Source organism: Zeus faber (assembly GCF_960531495.2).
Source record: "Zeus faber genome assembly, chromosome: 14".
NCBI lineage: Eukaryota > Metazoa > Chordata > Actinopteri > Zeiformes > Zeidae > Zeus > Zeus faber.
This window is the reverse complement of record NC_137200.1, coordinates 8186786-8211780: the sequence shown is the minus strand read 5'-3', so window position 1 is coordinate 8211780 and position 24995 is coordinate 8186786. Positions and strand designations below refer to the sequence as shown.

At 41.0% G+C, this 24995-nt stretch overlaps 2 protein-coding genes across 4 annotated transcripts in view; one reads left to right on the top strand and one right to left on the bottom strand.

The window, feature by feature from the left end:
• Nucleotides 1-1728: 1728 nt before the first annotated feature.
• hlcs (holocarboxylase synthetase (biotin-(proprionyl-CoA-carboxylase (ATP-hydrolysing)) ligase)) lies at nucleotides 1729-24884 on the bottom strand. Of its 2 annotated transcripts, none has more exons than XM_080013666.1 (11): nucleotides 24812-24884; nucleotides 21811-21951; nucleotides 21244-21406; nucleotides 19962-20992; nucleotides 17965-18144; nucleotides 15081-15361; nucleotides 6114-6181; nucleotides 5610-5770; nucleotides 4872-4986; nucleotides 3564-3777; nucleotides 1729-3073 (listed from the first exon to the last, which is right to left on the bottom strand). In XM_080013666.1, exons 3-11 carry the CDS (start codon nucleotides 21293-21295, stop codon nucleotides 2902-2904), a joined length of 2274 nt encoding a protein of 757 aa, XP_079869792.1. In that variant the 5' UTR covers nucleotides 21296-21406; nucleotides 21811-21951; nucleotides 24812-24884; the 3' UTR covers nucleotides 1729-2901. The 2 variants fall into 2 exon arrangements, with proteins under 2 accessions (XP_079869792.1, XP_079869791.1); XM_080013665.1 differs by lacking the exon at nucleotides 24812-24884 and adding an exon at nucleotides 23758-24059.
• The window catches only part of ttc3 (tetratricopeptide repeat domain 3), a 47645-nt gene continuing 47426 nt past the window's right edge, over nucleotides 24777-24995 (top strand). For both annotated transcript variants that reach the window (XM_080013664.1, XM_080013663.1), the window contains exon 1: nucleotides 24777-24850. The gene's annotated coding sequence lies outside the window, so the exon portion shown is untranslated. The remainder of the gene's footprint in view (nucleotides 24851-24995) is intronic.

Here is a 24995-nt window from a genome sequence, read left to right as displayed (position 1 = left end):
CATGTCACCAGGACTCGGAAAAAATCTAATCACCGCATCATCACGTGAGTCGATGCTGCGTTGATTGGAAACTCTGAAAATGTAATTTGTTTTAGACGTAATGCTGATGTAAAGAGGAGCGACAGGACAAACTGATGCTACGTTCCATGGGAACTAGAACATTTGTAATTGGTGTCGATAATGGACCCTGTGTATTGCTGCCTGTAACTATATGTATTATTAATATATTATTATTATTATTATTATTATTATTATTATTATTATTATTATCATCATGGCCGACAAATCATGATGCAAGACTAGTGAATGATTTGCTTGTAGTGAACAAATCCTTTCAAAAAACAAAAAAAACAAACCAGGAGCCGAGAGTGGTCATTCTAGGGAGAATTCCACAACTCAGGGACAAACAGACTCGTTTTTCCTTCAGGAATTCAACCCTCACTCACTGTGCATGATCGAGTGCAAAAAACAGTTTACTGAAATAAAAAAATGAAAAAATAATATATATATATATAATTTGTGAAAAATCCAATTCCTGTGATTGACCTGCTCAACTAATCACTACCATATTTGTAACTGCAACCAACATAGGAAGGGCTGTTGAACTTGTAATGAGGTACTAAGCTGAATGGTGTGTGTCAGAGCCTTCTGTTCTGCTTTCACATTCAAACTGAGCGGGGAGTAGAAGAGGTGCTTAAGATAAATTGGGTGGTGTTCAGGAGCTTTGAGGGGATATGAAAGGAAAGGGAAATGTTGGCCCTTTCCTCACTCCAGGCACACCAGGGTTCTGAACGAGTGGGTTCTTCCTTCACTTCATCACTACCCCACTGAGAGGAAAAAAAAGAGAGCAAATGTGAGCCCGACATTCCCCTCCTCCACCTCCACCATCCCTTCCCTCCGGATGCCAGGAGGTGGATTCAGACGCTGCGGTTTACGAAATAGGTGCAAGCTGCATGAAATAATACCTCTTAGCTCTGATGTCCTTTATAAAACTGAAAAGAATAAAATAAAATAGGAAATAGAGATTTGCTGGCTATTGCACATTATTCCTATTTGACTCATAATATGCTGCTTTAATTTGAGTATTTTTTCTGTGGTGTGGTCCGTGACAGTGCTGACCTTGCTGCGCCCACTGAGTTGTGTTGCTATGCCACTGTGACGTGGACTTGTGATAATTAGATATTGCAACATGACATTCATCGGCTAATTAATTAGATAATATCTCAGACATTGCAGTCAACCCTTTTGTTTTATGGCAACCTTGAACTTTGTTCCGTGTCCACGGAACATGCATACAACATTTGGTGTTATTTAGACTAACGGATCGTGAGATGATTTCGAAAAAGCTTTTCCAAAATTTCCATTTGCGGAAATTCTATCTCGATGGACTTTATATGCTTTTATCCTCGAGGAAAAAATGTTCGGCATCGACATGACACCTACTGTATACAACAACTTTCAGGTCTCTCGGTCAAACAGGGCGGTGGGGCTGAGGCTTTCACATTTGACTGCTTGCTTAAGGGTTTCCCAGCTATGCTTTGGACAAATGGAATTTGCATTTGACACAGGTCATTATAGACCCCAATACGGGCGGATGCTGTGTAATGTCTTTGCAAGGTAATTGTGGGGATTGTAGTTGAACAGAGTAGTTGTGTGTTGTGACCCAAAAGACCACAGATGTGCAAAGTTAACCTGTTCAGCTCAAAATAAACAAATATTGTGTTGTGCACATCACTTTTATTTATTTAAAAACATTTACAAGATACTTCGCTCTTAAATCAAACGTCATGGCTCAAATTAACTTAAAGCATTATTCACTGCTTCCAAAAAAATGTAATGCATGTATTCAAATGCACATTATCATTTCCATCTTACGTGTTAAATTTAAATTCACGAATTTCAAACCATGAATAAACCTTTAACCCAAAATATTCAAATGACTCCAAAAATGGAGCTTGCATTTTTACAATGTAATTCCATTTGATATTATTTACAATGATATTACAATTTATATTATTTTCATTTCATTACTTTAAATGAGCAGCTACTTATTTTAAACATATGTCAGCAATGTCAACTCTTTTTCCTATCCCACCACCTCTGACAAGTCATTTCAATGGCGAAAGTGCAAATCTGAGAAGCAATAAAACGTTTTCTATTTCCTTCTAGTGTCAATTAGTCCAAGCAAATGTAAACCAAAGACACTGAAATAAAAACAAAATATACATTTCCTATAAATAGATAATGTTGATAATCCAATTTTTTTCAATTGCATTTATTAATTATTAATTATTTTGCAATTTATTATGTCTCGCCTTAACCCTTTGTATGATTATCTGAAAAATGTATTAAGCAATCGATAAGAATGTTTTTGTGGGTTACATTTTCCCTAACCCAAGTCATGTGAGAAACAATGGTCAGTCAGAATGTCCTGCTTTTGGCTTTTGAAACATGCAACAAAATACCATCTGGAATGGTTATTACCGTAGACTGGATGCAGAAGCCCTTAAAACACATGTTGAAATACATCATAAAATGTCCATTGAAAGACATGACTGTCATAGGCTCACAAGGATATTTTTGAAAAAATATCTCTAAGATGTAAAACTATTTGTGTAGAGAATATTATGGCCATGTATGACAAATGTATTTGTGCTAAAGAATTTATTACAGGTTAATAGTTCAGATCTACAGTGAAATCGAAATTGTTGCACAGACATGTATAACCATAGTATAACATATCTATGACCATATCTATGGTAATAGTTTCTGGTAAACAACACCGCCGAAATAACTTGCATATAAGGTAGATATACTTAAACATATTCTTCCATATACTCAAATAGTAAAAATGAAAGGAAAAAGTGAAGCATGCTGACCGCTGTGTATGTGTGACAGCTCCTAGCTTTGCTTGGTGACCACTAAGTTCCGCAGCATGTCAAAGGAATTCCCGTCGGGCTCCACGGACACCACGCCACGCTGCTGACAGTGCACCTGCAGGAAGCCATTGTCATCCAGGCCTACCACGTCAGCCTCAGGCCCGTCCTCGGTCCACAGATGCACCCGAGTTCCACTGAAGAGTACAGGAAAGCATGCATTTTTATCAGATTGGTGATTGTGTGTGTGTGTGTGTGGGTGTGTGTGTGTGGGGGGGGGCGACCTGTGAAGTTACCTTTTCATCCTTAGCTAATTTCAAGCTCATTAAATATTACCTCTTCAAATAAATCATCAAACCTTATCCAAAGTCAATTCTGAAATGCGATAAGTTATTATTAATTGATTTAGCATATTTCTGTATATAGAACCAAAAGGTATATGCTTAACGATAAATTTCCTGGTTCTATTGAGGGAAACTATGCAGAGGTAAAGGCAGCAAACCATACCATCATTTAAGTTAACTCTCTCGCATCATCAGTCAAACTTATGGAAGAAAATTAAATTATTCAGGTTTTCAAACTTATATTAAACATACTGACTACAAACTATTTTGGGTCCATTGGCTGAAAGAAGGCAGAACTGCCTAAATTAGCTTAGGAACCACATCCCGGGTTTCCAGGCAGTACCTGTGTAGCCACCTCTTGTAATAGACGGGGAGCACAGCGTCCGGTCCTTTCTCCTGGAAGCCCGAAATGAGCGACTCCAGGACGGTGGCGGTCCGGCCGATGAGCTGTGCACAGTCTAGGGCCTCCAAGCTCGTACTGTGCTCTCGGTTATACTTCACAATCAGGTCGTTTATACAGATGGTCGGGTTGCTGTTGCTCACACTGAAGCCGCAGCCTGTGGGTCAAGATAAAAAAAATAAATAAAAAGAAAAAGAATATCATCCTTCTCATCCTGCGTATTTCAAAACTGACCGGTTTGTTGATGGCGATTGTAATCCAAGACAATCCGTGACTAATGTGGCAAACTCCAACTTTGGATGTGATCACATTGCAGGGAGACTTTTAATTTGTTCGCAGAAACACTGCTCAATGTCGCTTTAAAATGTACATTTTCTCAAATTTCCAGACATAATTGATAGAAGTTAAAAGAGAAAGCAGGGGCTAATTTTCTCGTGATCACAAGATCAATTAAATAAAAAGTGGATGTTTCGTTTTTGATGGACAATATAATCAAGGTGGTAGAGACTATATAGCAAATAATTTAAAGCAAAACCTTTAATGTTTCACTAAAATACACATTTAAATTAAATGTTCAATGTGAATGACGATTTCATCAAAGTCATTGCCACAATATGCTGCACACCCATGTCGCACAGAAACATAACTTTACCAGCATCATTTCAAATAATTGAAGAGGGAAGAGTATTGTCATAGACAGGTAGTTTTAAATATGTAAATGTATATTTTGGCCATCGTTACTTTAACAGCACAAGTTGCAACAATCACGTTCCATATTGTTTCTAAAAAATAAAATTGAAAAAATAAATAGACGACCGCCAAAAAATCGTGTGGTAATTAGCAGGGATTGGTCAGAATATTCAATCATTTGTTCATAATGGCAAGAATTTATCTTTTTTCTTTGAGGGCAACAGCTTTTGTGCTGATAGCCTTCACTGAAAAAAATAGGTCATATTTTATTTAAAAGGAAAAAAATATTCTATACACACAATTGATATTTCTTGTCTTATTTCATTAATAACTGTGCGGTACCGATTACGCAGTTTGTGGAACTTGTCGACATTTTGGATTCATCAATTACTCGCTCAGAGCACCCACCCATTATTCAACTGTGGAAAAGATGAGTTTTGACCATCCCTAGTAATTAGTTGCCAAGCAGTGTTACAATAGCAAGCTAGATCGATGGCTAATAAAATAATAAAAGGCAACATAGAACCTCTCCATTCAGTCCATCAGTGCATCCACCCTTACCAACGAGGAGATAAAAGGTTGGTCCCATGAGGGTGGAGGTCACCAGTACCCCTCCAACCTTTATTTGGTTGCTGTAGTAGATGTCGTTGGGCCACTTCACTCTCAGGTCTATGTCCTAAAACAGATCAAATGATTAAAAACATATTCACGCCGTCACTATGCATGCATGTCAGCTCAAAAATACGTACCAATAAGTCTGTCAAATAAAAGGTTGTTTAGAAAAAAAAAACCCAAAAAAAACACAAAAATCGAAATAAAGTTAACTGGAAGTGAGTATTGAACAATGTATGGCTCCTGCCACGCGAAAAAGTTATTTCATTGCGAAAAATAGCTTTACGTCGATCTCCTTTCACTGGCAAGTAAAATATATTTATATACAGCTGGTATATAGAGGTATTGTAGGATGCTTGTTTCTAAAAAAATAAAATAAAATAAAAATAAAAATACTATATGTACCTAAGTACCTAATAAAATAGGATATTCACATTGGTTGTTTCTATTGTAGTCTAACTGTTTTAAGAGTTTTGCTGTACATTCAGTCATGTTTCTGTCAGTCCTGTGGGCTTCTAATTCAACAATTTTCTGCTGTCACTGTGAGCCATAGGAGGCAAAAATAATATTAAAAAATATATTTAGAAACTTGTTAAGAAATAACTAAACTGTTAATAAGAAAACAAATATTTTGTGCTTTTTATCCATCTTTCATGCCAGTGGCTAAATGGATTGTTGGCTCATTACTTGGTATCCAGGCAGGGTGCGTACGGCTTCCACCACAGCTAAGGCGGCAATGTGCTGCAGGAAGGGGATTCTCTGGCCGAGCTCGGAGCTTAACGCCACCTTTACATTCAGCGTAAACATGGCACAGCCCAGAGGACTCAGCCAAACGTTTCCTCCACGGCCTGAAGTAACACCAGATGGGAAAGAGAAGAAAAAAATAAATAAATAAATAACGACTTACTGCACCTCACTGATCTTAAAAGGCTGCATTGTGCATAATCTGCATGAAATGACGTCTACTTTTCTATGGTGGCCACGTATTCATCAAAAACTAGAAGACCAAAACATTTTGGAGGGATGCAATGCACCTCCATTGGAGAGAAATAAGTATTTGGGCAACTGCTGCTTATAAAGTAAATACATTAGGAGTCACAACCAAGACACCATGCCACAAAGGCAAAATGTCAGTTAGTGAGTAAGAGTATCTTGACATGTGCCGTTGGTCTGGGAAAACAAAACACCAACCTCTGCCACGGGTTTGACGACCAGCTACAGCTATCAATCCGCAGTCTTCAGGTAAGTGCAGGACCAGCCTAAAGGTGCAGAGGCAAGAAGTGAAAAGAATAACAACAAAGACATCACCCTGTCAAACTCTGTACAGTAAGTATGATAGAGAGCATGAATAATAACTCACATTTTGGTTCTAGAAACCCTGTCATAGAAACCCAGTGGGCAGACCAATCACAAGCATTATACTCAAAATGCGCTATTCAAAATTGTGCTATTCTTACTTGGCTTGATCGTATAGGGGTATCAGGATACACGACACCGGTTAAGTTAGGTTCCTCGGTTATGGAGTCACAGTACATGTTTTTCCTAAAGTCTAGAGGCTCATTTTAACCGGAAATAAATTCCAACCCGCTGCTTATCTGATCTGCTGCATGAATACAATAGACTCAGCCTGTCTTAGAAAACATATTATAGGGCTTAAAAGTTTCAGTTCAAAGGCTGTTCTTGCAGTGACATCCTAACGCAACCTTAATGCAGATCAGGGATTTATCTATCGTCCCAAAATTGTGTGATGGAAGCTGCTTTCAGTGAATCCGATTTTCCAGTCTTTTCAGCCAAACACGTTCCCTGAAGCTTCAAAGTAGCTTCCTTTCACAAGCCAGGTTGGACTTTGTTGATACCACCTTAAAAGGGGTCTGGGGCTCTAATTGGTAATTGCCACTCTTGGCAGAATCACCAGAAATCCAGCCTGTGTATGCTTTGTGATGAAGGCAAACTGGTCCCCAACAAAACTCCACGAAAGAGGTGGATCAGGACCCCAGCCTGGCTCCAAGGAGACAAGGAGCCTCTCAACAATGACTTTTAATGAGAACAGATCGAACGAGACAAGCAAGTCGAACGCTAACCTCCTCCGCCAGGCTGCCAATGGTGCTGCCTGGTGGATAAAGCAGAAGCCGTTGGTCGTGTGAAATGGGTTAGATTACCAAATGCAGATTGGCATAAACATAACAGTGACACTGAGCTCAGGGTGACTTGTTCGATTATCAGCAAATCCCTTGCAGAAAGATATTATACAACATCACACAAATGGATTGTTGTGATTCTCTAATTTTCTGGACAAAAAACAAAATAACAATTTGTAAACTGCCTGACTGTGGTTTGTACCAATGTATTAAAGGATCTTATAAATACCCATTATATACATAATTTCCGTTACCTACTACAAGCACTTTAATAACAATTATAACAATAATTAATAAACATGCTGGTCTCAGCATGTTTATTGTTATATTATATGTTATATATTGTTATCACATATTTCCATATGCTACATTGCATACAGCTCATCTCATATTTTAAATACTATTATACTATATACTAATAATATTTTATTCACTGAAAATAACTAAACAGTATATTCTTGAGCCATTTATTATTACTTCAATTATTATAGTTTACTTTGTTGAGCTGTTTATTAGTTCATTTTTTGAATGCACAAATTTAGTGTTGATCCTCTCACACCATACTTTATGTTCCACACTGAGCTCCCGTACTAAACAAAGTCATATTTTATCTTAGACCATCTTATCTTGTTTTTAATATTATTTGATAGCATGATTTATACAGTTGAAGTTATACAATTTATTTTGTAAATTGTTTTCAAGGTTATAATTCAAAAGGTCCACTGTGTCTCAACACAGTAATGCTCTTATACGCTCAGCGCAAGATTGTCAATAAAGGTGGCGCCCTGCAGAATCTTTAAGTGTGTGTGTCTGTGTTGGCTGAACTGGGGGGTTAAGTACATTTAGCCCACCCCAATCAGTCCAGAGCTGCAAGGATTAGCAGAGAGTGCATTCTTCTCAAATGTTAATCTCATTTTCAAAACGTAGCCACTTAAAACAAGAGAGCTAGGCAACTGCTTGGTGAAAAGAATAAAAGTAAATAGAATTATTCTTATTTACATTCTCAAGAAGTGGTGAGAAACAACCCCCCGAAAGATTTGTAGGCATGTCGAATGTTCTTCAAAATTTGATATTCGAAGCTGTAGAAAGTGAATTTCAGGAAAGGTATCCCACAATAATTTACAGATTTCCCACCGTGCACACGGACACCCACACCCACACCCACACCCACACACACACACACACACACACAATTATCCTCAACTTGCAGGCCCTTAGGCTGGATTCCTCAAAGCAGCAACATGTGGCGGGTCAAGTTGAGATTTCTCAAGCGGAAGGCGATAACTACACTTGCTGAGGGATTTTCCTGCCAGATTAAAAACAGTGCAGTTTACAACACTGGATGTAAAGGGCAGGATATGAAGATTTAAAGGCGATGCTGATGGGGTGCTAAGATTTGTCAGCTTTACACCCTTGGGACGATTGAAACCTTTCGGCGCACCGGCCGGAGGGGAGAGAAGGCGTGGGGCAACACAGAGTGCTGGCCTTTGTTCGAAGATCCTCAGAGCGGTGGCAAGACACCTTACTTTCTGGGCAGGGATGTCTGTTTGCTTAAAAGTACACCAAACATAACAATTAAAAAAACAACAACACCCTGGCCTATTAAAAAAAAAAAAAAAAAAAATCTTTCTCAGTCAAAATTTGCTTCAGTCGCATCTGTGGTAAATTATGAAATGTATCGTCATGCTGAAAAGACATTTTGAAAAACAGATCCAAAGCCAGTAGAAAGAGAGTTGTATTGACTGTTATTGGTTGTGTTTCTATCAGCTAGCTGAGGGAGCAGTTTGGCCAAAGCCGTTTATCGGCAGACCTCTCTAACCAGGACTTCTTGCTTTCAATCCCGGTTGGATTGATAAGATTAAAACGTCTCGGAATTAAAAGATTATTTCTTCCGTGCTGCTCATTATTAAAAGGATTGCATGTGCATAAGTGAGTTTGTATTGATCATTTACCACCATAAAAAGTCAATCAATAAGGAAAAGATAAACTAGTCGGTAAATGTGATTGGGCTAATCGTGTTTACGGATGAAACGCTGAAAAAAAGATATAATTTCCATATACCGCGATTGGAAGTAATCAATAATAGAAGCTTGTGTCCATTACTGAGAGGCAGATGATGAGCATGGCAAAGGAAATCTCTTTAGACAAATCTCTTTAGGCCTTACCTTACTCTGGATTGTTATAGGATGGGTTGTGCCATTTTTCCATTGCAGACCTTATTCAAATGTTGGTTGCCATCAATTCTAACTGTTTATAGCACGACCTCACAGCGCTTCCCTGTTGAGAAATGTACTGCTCTGCTGCAGCTTCTCACTGTGCTTGAACGCAACACAACGGGGCAGTTTAAAGCCCCGGCCGAAACGGCGGATTAGCGGAAATTCAAAAGAGTCAATAACACATATAAACACTATCTGACAATACTGTGAGCTTCCAAGGGGATCTAACGTACAAAAAAATATATATATTTTTTTGAGGCTCAAACATTTGCCCCGTTGGACTGGTTGTCCTAGGAACAGTTATAAATGATGTAAACCAACCTTCTACTAAGGGCTGGGTTGAAAAACGGCAAACCTTACACGACACTTACAATAACTACATTGTGTTTTCAAACTCCAGGTAACAATTTGTTTTTACCTTTACAGCAAGTTCGCAAAAGCACACGTCTCGAGTCAAATCCCAGCTGACTTTTTCTTTTGGGCCAACGGCCTCTGCCCTCCAGAACGAGCGGCTACATTGACTCACACCTCAAGAGGCCAGAGCGCCGAGCACTGAACATAAGACTGCATCACACAGCACCACATGTTCCGTAGAATAATAAATGAAAACTTTTGCGCATCTGCTTACAATCTTATATAATTGTGGGTAGAGCAAGCAAGGTCAATTGGACCAATTTGATTTTTATGCACAAGCCCTTTGCAGCAGTTTGAGGCTACCACTCTCTCTCTCTCTCTAACAGATCCTTTTTTTTTTTTTTTCTCATTTCAGGGTTTGTGTTTTTCAAGGGAAACAGGCCCCTAATTCCATACAGTGTCAGTTTGGATATTGGATTCCATGTCAAAATAAACACTGATTGCCGGGTCTTTGGCTCTACAACTGGAACAGCTTTAACTAGAAGAATCCCTTGTTAAGACCATTTCCACTTATTTGTATTTCCAGAGTAGGAAGGTGTTACACTAGTGTTAACTAAACACTATTCACTTATGTGCCATGCTCAGAAATATGGATTTTATGAAAAGGAATTCAAACAGTTGATTTTAATTTAATAGATTAAAAGATAAAAAAAAAAATAATAAATACAACAACTGTACGAGACTGAATCTGCAATTACTCCTGTTTATGTCCATGTGTGGAACTGGTTTGATGGGTGGGACACACACACACACACACACACACACACACACACACACACACACACACACACACACACACACACACACACACACACACACACACACACACACACACACTTGAAAAAATAATAATTTTACTACGACTTGAGAACATTCAAATCCAACAAAATCGGGATGCTGATCATTTTTAACAGTTTGTATGCTACACGTGTGTTTCAGTCAAACTGCACAACATGAAAATAGCATCATCACATTCATGTGAGAGAGCCAGATGGTGGGTTGAAAACAAAGGAGAAAGAACCACACAACCACAAAGTGCTTTGCGTTACTCTCATTGTGAATTAAATGTTATTATTCGGCTGGGGTAAATTCGGATCATATTTGAGACCCTTTGTGTCATTGTTGATGCTTCAATCATCATATGGCAAGTGGATCAAAACATTTTGGGGGGAGGTGCACATTTAACTCACTTGCTGCCTCTTTCCAATATATCATATTATATTCAAACATGTCCACAATCATGGTTCATTTAAGTGTTTTTTGTAGGGCACTGTTGCAACATTAGATATTAAAAGGCTGTGCTCGGCGTTGTATAGAAAATACATCTAAATGAGAAATTCCGAAATAACGAAAAATATCTTTAAATTCTATCATCGCAGAAAGTTTTTTTGAAAGCATGATGGGTAATATACGATTGCTGGTTAGGCCTGCAGTACCCGGTGAGTGGCCATGGCAAAGAGCGCTGGTATTCCAATCTGGGGTAAGCCCAGTTGATAATAAAATCCTCCATCTTACTACTACAACTACCACCATCTGTAATTAGCTGCTCAGAGCCAAATAAAGCACTAATACCCTGGGTAAACACAAAGCCTTTTGGCTATCAAGCCTCATCCTAAGGCCTCTGGAATCAATTGTCAATATAGCTGTGTTTTCATCAGCTCACTGAATGCTAGGAAGCATTGAACTGGGCACTTTAGCCCCAAAAGCAATTCCCTGTCTGTTTAATATGCTCTCCCTCAATGGTGTCTCTATCCCAAAATAGGGGAATCCCTTTGTCATTGTCTATTCAAAGGGCTCCAATAATGGATTGATCTTTAAATCAAAATCTCTGAGGATTAAAAAAAAAAAAAAAAAAAAATTAAAAAAAGAGCTGAGAGGATTTCCACTGGATCATATAGTTTTAATAAGATGTTTATGAATGAAATTTTAATGTTAGTTTTACTATGTAAATGCAACATATGACATGATATTAACTAAATTGAAAGATGGTTAAATGTTCAATTTAAGGGCTGCATGACATTTGCATACATTGCATTATCTTTAGTGAAATAATAGTGAATTTAGATCATTTTCTCCCTGCCGATCTAAGAACAGCCAGTAAATCTTCATCTGCGATGGCACTTCTTTCATTCTCTTACTTGCATAATTTCTAAAGGCAATCATTAATACATTTCAAAAAGACTATATCCCAAGGTTACAGATGATCTTTAAGTCCACATTTTATATATTTCCTATTCCCTTGGACAGTACAAAGCATTGCGCCAACAGTGCACATAAAAAAAAAGAGCTAAATAATCACCAAAAAATATTTTCCTGGAGAACAAAGCCATTTTAACGGAGGGTGAATTTGAGAGACATCTGGAAATTCCAGCATTAAGAGGAAAATCAAACTATAAAATAATTTCTTCTCCTCGCCTGGTCAAGTCATTTAGCCTACTTTCTTTCCTATACAAGCTTAATGACAACACTGTCAAATTCAATCACTTCAGCACAGGTCCACAATCCATTTTTCAAACTTTATGACAGCTCTAATAGCTCCCACCTGCTGTTGGGGGGTCCTGCCTTTGTGAAAGGCAAGCTACAAGTGAGCATGTTTGGATGGAGACATTTATTAGGCACAACTCGCCTCTGCTGCAGTGAGGTCATTCAAGCACTTAAATTAGTTCCAGCCCAACTACTATCCCCTCCCCCCCAAATGCCCCCTGCACACACGTCTTTCAATAGCAATTTGAATACACAATGGACCTTTGCTTCCTATTCACTCTTATAAATACATCAAACTCCATTAAAGCTGTAATGGCTCATCATAACGAACAGACAAACCATGTGTTCATCTATATATCAAAGGCTTAACTGATAATACAAATGTATTTTTCCATAATCCTCATTGAACGGTTTTTTTAAGGCTTAAATGTTTGCTCCGGTGGACTGTATTTCAAGCTTGTACAGACAGAAAACAGATCCTCTCGATAATCAACATTAGTTAGGAAAGTGCTGTAAGAGCCAAACAAGACCCAAAGATTCTTTCTTTGAATAAAGACAAGAGCACAAAAGGAAGTGTTGCTTCATCTGAACACATAGCGGGGATTGAGCAGTGTGGTAGAGACTTCTCTGTTGGATTTTTCTGAATACGACCAGAGCTGTGCGTCATCTTCGCCTTGCGTCAAGATGCTGCGACACTGTTGTAACCGATAACAGTGTCGCATATATTACCCCAGAGAGAATATCAGTGAAGTCTGCAACTGTCTTTGACCCACTAATAAATGGCGCACAGCCATGACGCAATTATCCATGTTAGCATTGGTAGCTGCGAACAGCTGTTGTTATCTACATATACTGCTGTATGATGATTTGAGCCCATCCCAGTTTTCTGTCAGACTTAAGGCTGGGTATTGTTGGACACATGCACTTTTATACCACTTCCTTAAAGGGGCAATAGACAACTTTTGCACCCACGTCGCCAAGATGACCGTATGGCTTTATGGTCGCTCAGAGTGCCCCGTATAAATGATCAACACCACTTTGGAAATAAGAGAAGAAAGAAGCGTGTTCACTGAAGAGGTAAATTGAAATAGTCACAATTTTAGTGAAATTGTATTTCTTTTGGTTGCGCAATCATAGACATACTGTATATACATAGACGCAGCACTGGCTGCTTCAGCCCATTGCTGCGATACGTCAATGTCACTGCCATATTGGAATGGGCAAGACTGCCCTGTAAACAAATACAAGTAAATGGGGCGTTTTTCTGGATAAAAAGCACTATACGGTTCACATTTCTCATCCGATTTGAGTCGTTATTATATTCGAAGGTTTATGATCTACCTGGAGTAGATTGCTCCACCGTCCGCCATTTCCGCTAATGGTTGTGCATTGGTTGACGCACTTCCTGTGACGCTCTGCCGTAAATAGATCATTTTCCCGGAGATAAAGTACCCGGTGAGAGTCCGAATGCATAGTGATATCGAGGCTTATAAGGAACCAACGTAAATGCTGATGGTGTCATTATTCTTTAGCCATTACACTGTGTAATCAACATTAACTTCATAACGAAAACTAAAAGCAAAAAAGTTGTCTATTGCTTCTTTAAGGTTATTGCCGCCTATAGTAGTCCCATATTGCTTTAAAAATAAATACACAATATTAAATTACACACATTTACTCTTACACAACAAGACTTAAGTTTTAATATTTAATATATAATTATGAATATTTTTTAAATCTAATATAATACATTTATTTTCCTCAAAATTAGAAATTGAATGTCACAGAATATTTTGATACTAGATAACTGATGCAATTGTCGATGGCATGAGGTACTGCATTTTGATACTCTTTCAATTGAACCGTCCTAAAGGATAAAAGGAGAACTGTCAGATGACAAAAGTTTATATTTTCTTGTTGCCTCATTGATTAGAATGACGTAAATAAGTTCATAATCTATATTAACACCCACATTTGAGAAGAAGTTCATTTTTTTCTCTTGTGGATTTTCCTGTTGAGTCGTTATTCCTCTCAAAGTTTTTACTTAAAGGAATTATTTCACAGGGCGTCATTTCTGACCGAAATGAGCCTGAATTCACACGGACACTTAAAACCAGCGCTCCTGTAAGAATAGCAGTCAGTCCGCAGTACGGATAAGATAACGCTTCATTAATCCCCAGGGGGATATTCAGGACCCAAAATTAATATCCCTATTATTATTATTATTATTATATTCAACCTTTTTTTCAACAATTCTGTATAACCTGCCCCCTTGCCGCCTATAGACAGGGGAAATGCATTGAGAATCGTTTGGGGAAATTCCTTGAACTGCTCGGCCTCCCCATTGCATGATCTCACCGAGCAACCAGGGGAATCAGCACAATGGACAGTGCCCTTCCTCAATAGGTGGCAGCTTGCCAGAGTCCAGTGAGCACTGCATCTGTAAGTAATCAGCAATCAGTGACGAGCCTACTTTTCTCCTGACACGCAAGCCGCTTCACCTCCAGCGCAGGTGTTGGAGATGCCAGCTGGTGTGCACCAAATTGTGTTGGTGGACGACTGGCTACAGAAGCTGATGTCCCTGCTGCGCCTCAAAACAGAAAATCCGCGCTGCCGTCTCCCGGAAGGCTGGGACGTTCCAAAATCGAAGACGACGACAAACCCGGCGCACGGTCTTTCCTCCCTGTGCCCTATGTCTTTCATACATCACGAGTTCGAAACATCCCTCTCTGTGTTCCCTCAGTTGGGAAAGCCTACCCGCATTGTTATAGTTTCATGAACTAGTCACTTGACAGACTAGTTTCATCAGGTCTGTCAATTGTTTTCATTAATCAATTCATCAAGCAGTAAAATTTGATTTGATAAACCTTCTCTTGATCGACCAACTTTTACAATGACTTGCTTACCCTTCAAGCAGGTCCATTGTGGTTGGGGTTACGTCAGCATAGAGCACGTTGTGCCCTAGTGTGTGCGTCTGCAGGTGCTTCTTGTAGGTCTCCATTTGGAAATGATCCCAGCTGAGGGATTCTGGGGGGTCGGTGACCAAGGCAAGGCAGTCGGTGGGTAGCGTCAGTCCCGCTTGGAGCTCAGCGACGGACACCATTTTGAGGGAGGCTTTTGAACTCTTGACAACACTGTCTTTATCCACACGCGTACGCAGCCACTTGAGGAAGTTGACCTTCCGTTCCTATGGGGAGAGAGAGAGAGAGTTTCAGACCTACTACATGTTTGTCCAGTGTGAGTGTCCTTTAGTAGGGACAGTTGATGACGACACTGCATAGATACTTATATCTTGTCCTCACAATGCATTGTGGGACACACTTGCCAGCGTAGTGTGCAGTGTTTGCATAGCACAATATTTCACCGGTACTTTTCACATATTATTTGAGCAAACGATGGTTTCGGACTGACTAAACACTACTCTGGCTTTCTTAATAGAATGTGGTTCCAGAAGCAGCGTAGGTCTAATAGAGCTGGCAATATCCCTTTGAGATCATAACAATCCACTGATGTTGAATCCAGAATTTAATTTTTCGTGATAGCGAATTATCAAATTGTGATATTTTGTCATGGTTTTAACTTAAAATAAAAATTGTATATGAGTGACCAATCTCTAAAAAATGCGCTGTTACAGGTATGACCTATCAGTCCATACCTGGATAAACATGTTCTTTATGGCAGTGGCAGAATTTGCATCATTAGTCATTTACGTCACATGCTTACGATTGTTGTTTTCAGCTTATTTTGAACTGTTTTGCTCTCAAATTTGTTGCATAATGAATACTAAGAAATTGTATCCAAAAAATTCATTTCCATATTTATGATTATTTTATCTGTAGAATAAGTGCTAGGAATAGCAATATGGAGCTTTGATGCCCCCTAGTGGTAAATCTACATTACTTGCATTACATCAGATTGCACTTCATTTTACCTGTGGAGACGGTTAGCTAGTTAGCAGCAAAGACATAAGATACAGACGAGTTAAAAAGAAAAAATTAATAATAATTATATAAAAAAAACAACAACAACAACACTTGAAGGGCTGCTAAACTCGTTCGACCAGCTGAAGAAACGAAAGTTATGCAAAGTATTCGTGCTTAAGTAAGTGCACAGTTAGATTGTGACTGATCATGGTCCATGAGGAGTTCAAGTTTGAGAGATTATTTGTCACATACAAGTCATACATATATGCAGTGAAATGTCATTACACCCGTGATTATGCACAATAAGCTCTATTAGCTCTAAAAAATACTAAAATGTGCGTAAGCCCTGGAGGTAAGTAAAGGTACGTTTCATTTAGGAGGATTTAAATGTATATTTAATACAACACAGACAATTAATTATATTATATAATATACAGAACCCCGAATCGCGATTGTCACAATCTACAGTTATCTCAATCCCAAACAACTAAAGCATTTCCTTAATCTGTTATTTCAATAACCAAATCCTTCTTTCTCATCAGTTCATTGAAAGCCTTTTGTTCCAATTGTTTGTCACTCATAGTTGACTATTTGACTACTACCTTTTGGAAATATGTAAAGAATATTAAAATACTTAAATCGACAGGAGACAGATTCTATTTTCCAGATTCTTAGAATACAATCCAACTGAATCTCTTGAAATGGAACTGAATGACATGTCATCCAGAGCTATAGCAGTGTGTAAAAAGTGTGAACCGGTCAGCTTAGGCATTTTCGCACCGCAGGAACCTTTTCGTGTTTCTAAGAACTTTTTGGAGGAAGCGTCCCCTTTTTGTGTACGCAGTGCAGGAACTCGGAACGTTTGTGGTTCTTAGAAATACGTCTTGGGGAACTTTTTTAGCTCCTACTCCAGGGCAGGGACTGACTGAAGAGGAACCATCATTGACGTAGGTTTGTGGTGAAAAGTACCAGATGTAAGACAAACCAGTCTAGTCGCATTGCTCTGGGTGCGGACCAGCCCACTAACACAGTGGGAATAAAAAAAACAATAAAAATAAAACTTTTAAATGAAATCTTGTCGATCTAATATGAGTGAATATCCAGGAACTGGATTGCTTATTTCTCACCTCAAATTTGTTCAGAAACAGATTTTGGTGGACTGATAAGGTGAATTCTGTGAAAGTAAAGTTACGGAGTAAATATAACACGGAAGTCACGGTGAAACCCCGTTGGATGACGTCACGTCAGAGTTCCAGTGCGGTGCGAATACAACCAGAAAAAAAGACCTTGAAGGTATTTAGTTCTTGGGGGACCTCCCCAGCTCCTAGTTCCCGTCAGGGAGTCCCCAGAACTGTTTGGAGCCACCGCAGACACCCCGATATTTTTAGTGTATTATCGGCACAAAATCATAAAGAGTTGTAGATATGTGACAAGTTTGGCAATAGACAATAAAACCAGGGGGAGGAATAATCTGTAACTTTATATGGAAAGCATGTCATGCATGTAATATTAGGTGTTTTCATTGCACTTCACCATTGAGGACTTGTAATTTATCTCCATCTCCAATTGTCTCTCCAGAATTGACAATGGAACTGGTCCGCCTAAACATTGTCTCCTCCATAGTCTTGTGTCTTGCCCTGTGCTTTCATTTCTTGGGACAAATGAGTGCAGTTGCAACAAGAACAGCAAGCTGTTTGCTTTTTTGTCAAGCGTCATCTTTGTTTGCTCTGTGCAATGTTTTGTCATTTTGTTTGTTTCTGTGAGACAGCTGGACTTCGGGGTCCCACAAATCGAAGGACCTTCTAATGTGTAATATGTGACCCATTGTGTAGTGCGTGCACCACTCCGTTTGACGACTAGGTCTTACCTGCGAGGTGGACAGGAGGTGGACAGGGCTAGAAGGAGGAGCATGGTTTAGGTCACAGCTGAGGCCCAGGGAAGTGAGGATCTCTGCGAGGACCTCATAGCGCCTCACGTTGCTAACTTTCAGCACATTAAAGTGTTCTGATGAGATTTGTTCAGGGTCGGGAGCCACCTCTAGTTGTACCTGCAGTCAGAGGACATTGTGTCTTAAGTAAGACATTATTGAGGACTCCCTAAAAGATATGAATCACTAGTGTCAAGATAAATCACCAAAAAATATAGACTGCGATGGATGAGTGACGCGTAGACAGTCGCTTACCTAAACCAGTGACTTAAAAAATGCAAGACAAAAACTAAGTAAATGCTCTCGCAAGCGTGGGCCCCAATCACGCAAGAAGCTGCCAATGGGCAATTCATTTGTGTGTCTTTGTGACGTAGGCGGTACAGGGGCTAAAGTTATATAGTCCGTTAGCAAGATGGGTAGTTCAAAAACTATAAGCAGTAAAACAGACACACAAATAGAGCTCAACAGTGAGTTTGCGGAAGTGAAAGAAATTCCATTCTCTTTCTGAATCGGGGTTTTTGGTTATTAGCCATAATGTCGTAACCGTCCAAGGTAGACCTACCACCAGCTATGAGATTGTGAAACAATGGTATATGCACCTGTAGAGGCCACAAGTCCATGTGATATCAACCTCGTTTTCAGAAAAAAAACATGTTTTATTTGCAATGTCATGGAGAAGTACTACACAACCCACAACCCTCAAGTGTAGCCGTTACCATGGAAACGTTTACCGCATCTGCAGTGACATTTTCCACAGTATTAGGTCACTGTCCTGTTACCGCGGAACTCTTCAATCATTTACCACAGAGCAACCATGATTTCAACACTATTTTTGACAATTTAAACACCATAATAAGACAATGGTTAAATTCGAGAAGAAGCGTGTTAAACTATCGTTATGTTGGAAGGCGTTGGAAAGGTATAATTCACAATGGTTCATGGGATGAGTAGCTCCTTCACTCTTGAAATAATCATGTACACAATCTTGTATCTTTGCCTTTTTTTCCCCCCAATTGTCATTTTTTTCTCATAATTCATCTTGTACTTGGTTGGCTTGGTTCCATGCTTAAAACTCATTATATAAAGATTTTCTGAAACAACAATGGGGTGAATGAATGGGAAATTCACTTTTGGAAACTTAGCCGTTCTGAAAGTGGGCGGTCGTTGTTGAGCTCTATTGCCTCTGCCTCATGACTAAATGCAGCCAATTTATTTTTTGGTAATGCAGTTGTGTATAAATTAGGATAATGAGACACTTTTTTTCCACATTTTCAAAAATGTTTTTGCTCCACGCAAAACCTTGGGGCAATCTACTTTGTAACTGGAAGCGAATGTACTCATCGCAACAATTGCATTAAATGAATTACATTTGGTGCAACTGGGGCCCTATACAAGTGCGCTGCAGTGAACTGCACTATGAATTATTCACTCCAATCTATAAAGCTCCGATTTTACATTAAAGTTTGGCTTATACCACTTCAAAAGCCTACTGCTGACCTTTCCATTGAGAGTTGAAATAGCCATAACAGGAGAGAAAACCTGAAGTCTGGCAGAGGGCTTTGGATGGTGAAATTAGTACATTTTAAAGATTGAGCATTACAAGAGCTAACTACTCACTCTGACTTAAATCGATGATCAATGAGAGCTCACATAATTTTGTCCCCAACCAGACAAAATAAATCTGGTTGAATTTACATAAGTGAGGTAGGGACGGGTATCTGATGATTAATAACAATTCTTTGTAGTTATTTTTGTCATTGTGTAAAAGGCAATTTTCTTTCTGCTGAACACTATTTATTTAAATGACCCACAAGGGGAAATGTTTGGTAAACAAGGGTCAAAGGTCAACAAAGGGCGACAACTTAAGTAGTCATTATTCACTCTCTCCAAAGGAGGTGCAGATAACAGCTACATATAAAAAATGTGGCGCATGTTACCTGACAAAGTACAGCTTCCCCTCCGTCCTCGCCGTGAGTTATCCTGATGATGACCATATCTTTCCTTCCGTGAGGCAAGTCTCCCTTCAGTTCCCCCCAAAGCTCTACCTCTCCTCCGCCATCCTCATCCCTTATGAACACATATCCTGTGGTCAGCACACTCAGCTCCAGCTCGGTGCTGTCCTCCTTGGTAAAGCTCAGCGTGCTGACCTGCTTCTGTTGCCCTGTCCTGGCCTCCAGAGACAGCCCTGCGGGGCAAAGAGTAGAGGAAAGACCCAGGACCCTGCCTCCCTGGCTGAGGTAGTTCAGGAAACGCGTTTGAAGCTGTGGTGTAAGAGGCTCCTCTTCGGCTAGCACCAGAAGCCTGGTGCTCTCCAACCATGGCTCGCTCAGAACCTGCTGTGGCTTCAAGGGGTAAATGACATATTTTTCCATATTTATGCACTCAGTCAGTAGCTGCTGAATTCTCTGCAAACGTTCCTGGCAACCGCCTGTGTAAATGAGCACATTGGGTGGCTTTCCACTGACCATACCATTTTGACTCAGAGATCCATTGGCATCATCCTCAAACTCATCCAAACTCTTGTCCCCACACTCCAAGCAGGTGGTTGTGTCATCGGGCAGGTCAGGAATGTTCTCAGCTGAGGCGTATTTGACAGAGAGGATGGTGCTGTTCTCAAGCTCCAAGCATTCGTTGCAGTTAGAAAGATGGAGATTTTGGCCATGGCCCTCCATATGGTTCCCCAGGGAATGGTCCTCCTTGTTAGCAATGGTTACATGATGCTGGGTGATGCAGAGGGGCTCTGAGCCTCTCCTTTCTTCCAACCCTCTCTTTGCGTCTGGGACAAGGAGAAGACTGCTCTTTCTGCAGGTTACCCGCTGGGCTTCGACTGACCTGTTACAAGGTGCCGATTCTGAGGACACCATTACAGTCTGTGCATTGTTTAGTGAAGGAAAGATGAATTTATTGTGACTCTCTGCATTTTGCTTCTTCAACAGCTCTTTTATGGTGGATTCTTGGAGGATGACAGCTATGGGAATTTTGCAGAGATACAACTATTATGCCCATGAATACATGCACAGCAGGCCTTCTATTTTTTTGGCCCAAGTCACACTTTTACTTATAGCAATTGAACTGGAAAACACATATGGAATCCCTCAGAAAGGAGCAGTTTCATTTCAAGGGGTTAACACTACCGATAAATAGGAGTCGAATGTAAGGTGCAGTAAAAATAGCTATGACAAGGCAAAATGCTGATGACACTTTTTGGAAGCTACTTACAGACTATCTTAGAAGGAATTAATCCATTGTCCAGCTGAAGGCGATCTTCCATGAAGGCCACTCCGAGGTGGCTGAAGTTTTCCACGCTGGCCTGAGCTACAGCTTTGAATGGGGGTCCAGGGCTACAGGCCAGTGGGACACAGTAATCAGACAACTTCAGCACCTTGAAACAACAGAGTGATAAGTTATGGTTAGAGGAGATTTAATGGGAACGCTTTTTGAAAATAAATAAAAACAGAAAGGAAATGAAGACTTTTATGGCAAAGAAAGTCAGCAAGACTATTGTTGTTGTATAAAGGTTATCACTAAATGATCACTCCAAGACTATGCGCTACATTCAAATGTTTAAATTAACCAATGAAGCCTCCCGAAATCACTCGCACTTTTGTTTATTGACAAACTGAATGAAACCCAATATATCGAACAATGTTTGGCAAACTACACAGTTCAGTTGTTTTTGACCGGTGAAAAATACGAGTTAGGAGGTTTGCATGGGAAAGATGAAGAACTGCAACTTTAAATAGTTACAGTATCTTTCATAAGTTACTGCTGTTTGCTGTGTCATACTTTCTTGTTAGATGTGCGGGGAGACCGCTGGCCCGCTTTGTTTTCCACAGTTGCTTCGACGACAAATGAAATATGATCCACCGCTGGGCCACCAGCCACAGAGGGCCCTAATACCGTCCACTCGCTGAAGTCAGAGCATACCTAAAGAACAGAACACAGGACAAAACATGGAGCTTGGTGCTGACATCTTGGCATCATCATCATCTCATCATCTCAATCTGCGTTCTTGTCTGTACTTGTGTTCTTGTGGACTTGTGAAACGTCATCAGTCGCAGCCCAAGTACTGTTCCAATTCAGAGAACGCATCAAGCCAAGTCCAGTCCAAATGCCCGGATGTGGACTTGCTCCGCCCATTTTATCGAGGATGCATCGGTGGTGACTTGTGTCGACTTGGGACAGCCAAGTATCCCAGAATGCATTTCGCACCAAGCGATGGTAATGGTCCCCGGGAGTCTGTACTCCCGAGTCGAACTTGCAAAGTCTGAACTACCAAATCCGCAGGTCTGGATTTCGCGTACTTGGTATTGAGAAACAGCTCTTGTGAGAAGAGAGACAACCCATGAAAACTCTCATAAAAACCACACTTGTTTTTTTTTTTTTTTTTTTTTTACATCTGAAGCCACTGAGGGGGGGCTTGCCGTCACTAAGTTTGAGTGACAGGTGGAAGCAGGCACTGCTATGGAGACGCGCTGTCAACTACGTTCACTGGTGTAATGGTAATTACTTTTCTTGATGATTTATCTGCAATTGACGAAAGCGCCGCTGTACACAGTGTTATCGCTTTTGATAGGGATTGGTAAAGCTCTTCAAATCTCTTGACCAGAACATACGGCCTGAGGTCCAATGAAACAACTACAAAGTCGATCATTAACCTTGGGCACTAGGTGCCCTGGCACCAACTACACTTATGAGCGTCGTTGTATTCGAACATAGGTGCGTGTTATGGACAGTTCATGACTGGCATGGTGCCTAACCGGGGCTGGTGAGTATCCCCAGTGAAGAAGAAGAATCTTTAATTGTCACGCAACACACCCCACTACAACACATGCACACACACACACACGCTCATGCTTTGGGTGGTGGCTGGTGAAATGAGGCCTCTGCATTTAACCCATCCTTGGCTCGTCCTTCCTCCGGAGGGGCAGCCAGGAGCAGTGGGCAGCACTCGAAGACGCGCCCGGGGGACCGGGTAACAAGTGTCCATCGCTGGTCAGACGATGATGTGTGCATGTTTTTGGTGGGGGTCCTAATTGACGGTAGGTGGAGGAAACCCCATGTGAGCACGCGGGAGAACATGCAAACTCCACACAGAAAGGCTCCTATTTTGGAGATAACCCGCCGGAGCGCAGATGCCAGTTTATATTGTCAGGGTCCCGCGAGCCTCGGCCCACTCTGCACCGGGCCCTTCTGATTTGTGCGGCGTGTGGTGGATGACCCACAAGACAGAGAAAAATAAATTATTTATGTATATATATATATATATATATATATACATAAACAAAAAACGTATTTTGAAAATAAAAGGCTGTGCAGCATATATAACGAGTTTGCCTGTTCTCAGTCACATGACAAATGAAAAAAGCTATTGAAGTTTGACATTTTTGACAATGAAATGTTGGGACTTGTGTAACATGAACCCAACCGATACGTCAAAGTGACTGTACCACGGTCTCTGGTCAAGATCCAAGGGGTTTATTCGTCCCATACATATTCATATGTCGGCTCACCAGAACGACCGGTTTGCAAGCCCGCAACCAGTTCATGTGCAGTGGCCTCGTTCCAACGCGTTTCGTTTCGCTCCGAAGCGGCGGCCACGTTCAATTCTTCAGCTCCTGGTTTACCTGGCGTGCGACCGCTCACGTACGCCATCGCCATGGACCCGCGCAACACGAGGTGAACTCGGCGCTACCTGCACGGCTAACGTCAACGACGGGGGCACAGCGTCACCTGAGGCTCCGTGATGTACGCGGCCTTTCCTCCCACTCGGAGCAGGAGGGTTTCCTCGGACGGGAGGGAGGACCGCCGCCGGGCGAGGGGACGCTGCGTGGGCGCGGACCGCCCTGCCACGGGCGAGCGGTGAGCGCGGAAGGTGCAGCGGACAGCGCCGCCCCCGCTGCACTGCCCGCGCAGGGCGCTCCGTATCACCGCCGCGTAGCACTTCTGAAAGCGCACCCAGAGGTACACGTAACATAATGTCATGAGCATCTTCTTCGGAACGCGAGTCACGGCGCCATCGGAGTACCCGCTGTCGGTGCTGACCCCCCGCCCCCCAAACCACCACCAGATGCCGGAAGTAGCAACTCGGTCGTAGCAGCGAGCGGAGTGGTTGGTGAACGAGCGATTCGGTCCGAGCGAACCAACCTCCGAAGATCGTTTGACGTCATTCACACGGAGCGTCACCGATTCACACGTTCGCGTCCCGCCCAAATAAATAATTTGATATAAATTCGTTATTTTTGTGATTCCGCTTAAATCTTTTTTTTTGTTGTTTTTTTTGTTGTTTTTTGTTTTTTTTTACAGTAACGGCCCTTGTGACTCGTTCGTCGTTCACCGGAAGTCGGCGCCTCGCTCGACGACAACCGAATCGGGTCGAACGAGTCGACTCGTGAGGAAGCGAATCTCGAACGAGTCCGACCTTTCACCACTGTGGCGTTTATGTTTATTCGCGTGTTTCATAAAAATGTGTATATATATATATATATAGAGAGAGAGAGAGAAAATATTAGAGAGAACGAACTTACAAACAAACAAACAAACGGGGGGGGGGGTGGGGAATGATAATTCGAATTTAGAAATAGTCTCCCCCCCACACTCCACCCCAGCAGGTGGTGGTCATGCGCCTTCCAGTTGGATGTCACGTCCGCCGCCCCAACAGACGAAGAAGAGGTGCTGCGCTGCGCTGGCTCTGTATCCGGAAACGGTGGGCCAAGTTCCGCTTCCGCCTCGGAGCCGTAGCTTTTGTTTTTTGTTTTTTTCTTGGGGCGAAACGACATGCACGTACGTGTCGGAGCGAGCACGTCCACCGCCGAGTGACCAGCAGGTATGTCGCCGTGTGTAACGTAGTGAACGTTAAACATCTGGTTTGATCGCGGTTGAGAAAAAAAAAAAAAAAATACAACAACAACAACGAAACAAAACACGTCGTCTTATTCGTTTCGATCGAGGATGGAAGCCGAACCAACTGC

What these genes read in the sequence shown, in the direction of transcription:
- hlcs (XM_080013665.1), bottom strand. Translation starts at nt 24,015, where the DNA reads ATGCTCATGACATTATGTTACGTGTACCTCTGGGTGCGCTTTCAGAAG. An exon ending in AATTCCTTCTAAGATAGTCT is followed by an intron (nt 20,993 to 21,243) that starts GTAAGTAGCTTC and finishes AAATTCCCATAG; the next exon opens with CTGTCATCCTCCAAGAATCC. An exon ending in TCGTCAAACCCGTGGCAGAG is followed by an intron (nt 5,771 to 6,113) that starts GTTGGTGTTTTG and finishes GTGTTACTTCAG; the next exon opens with GCCGTGGAGGAAACGTTTGG.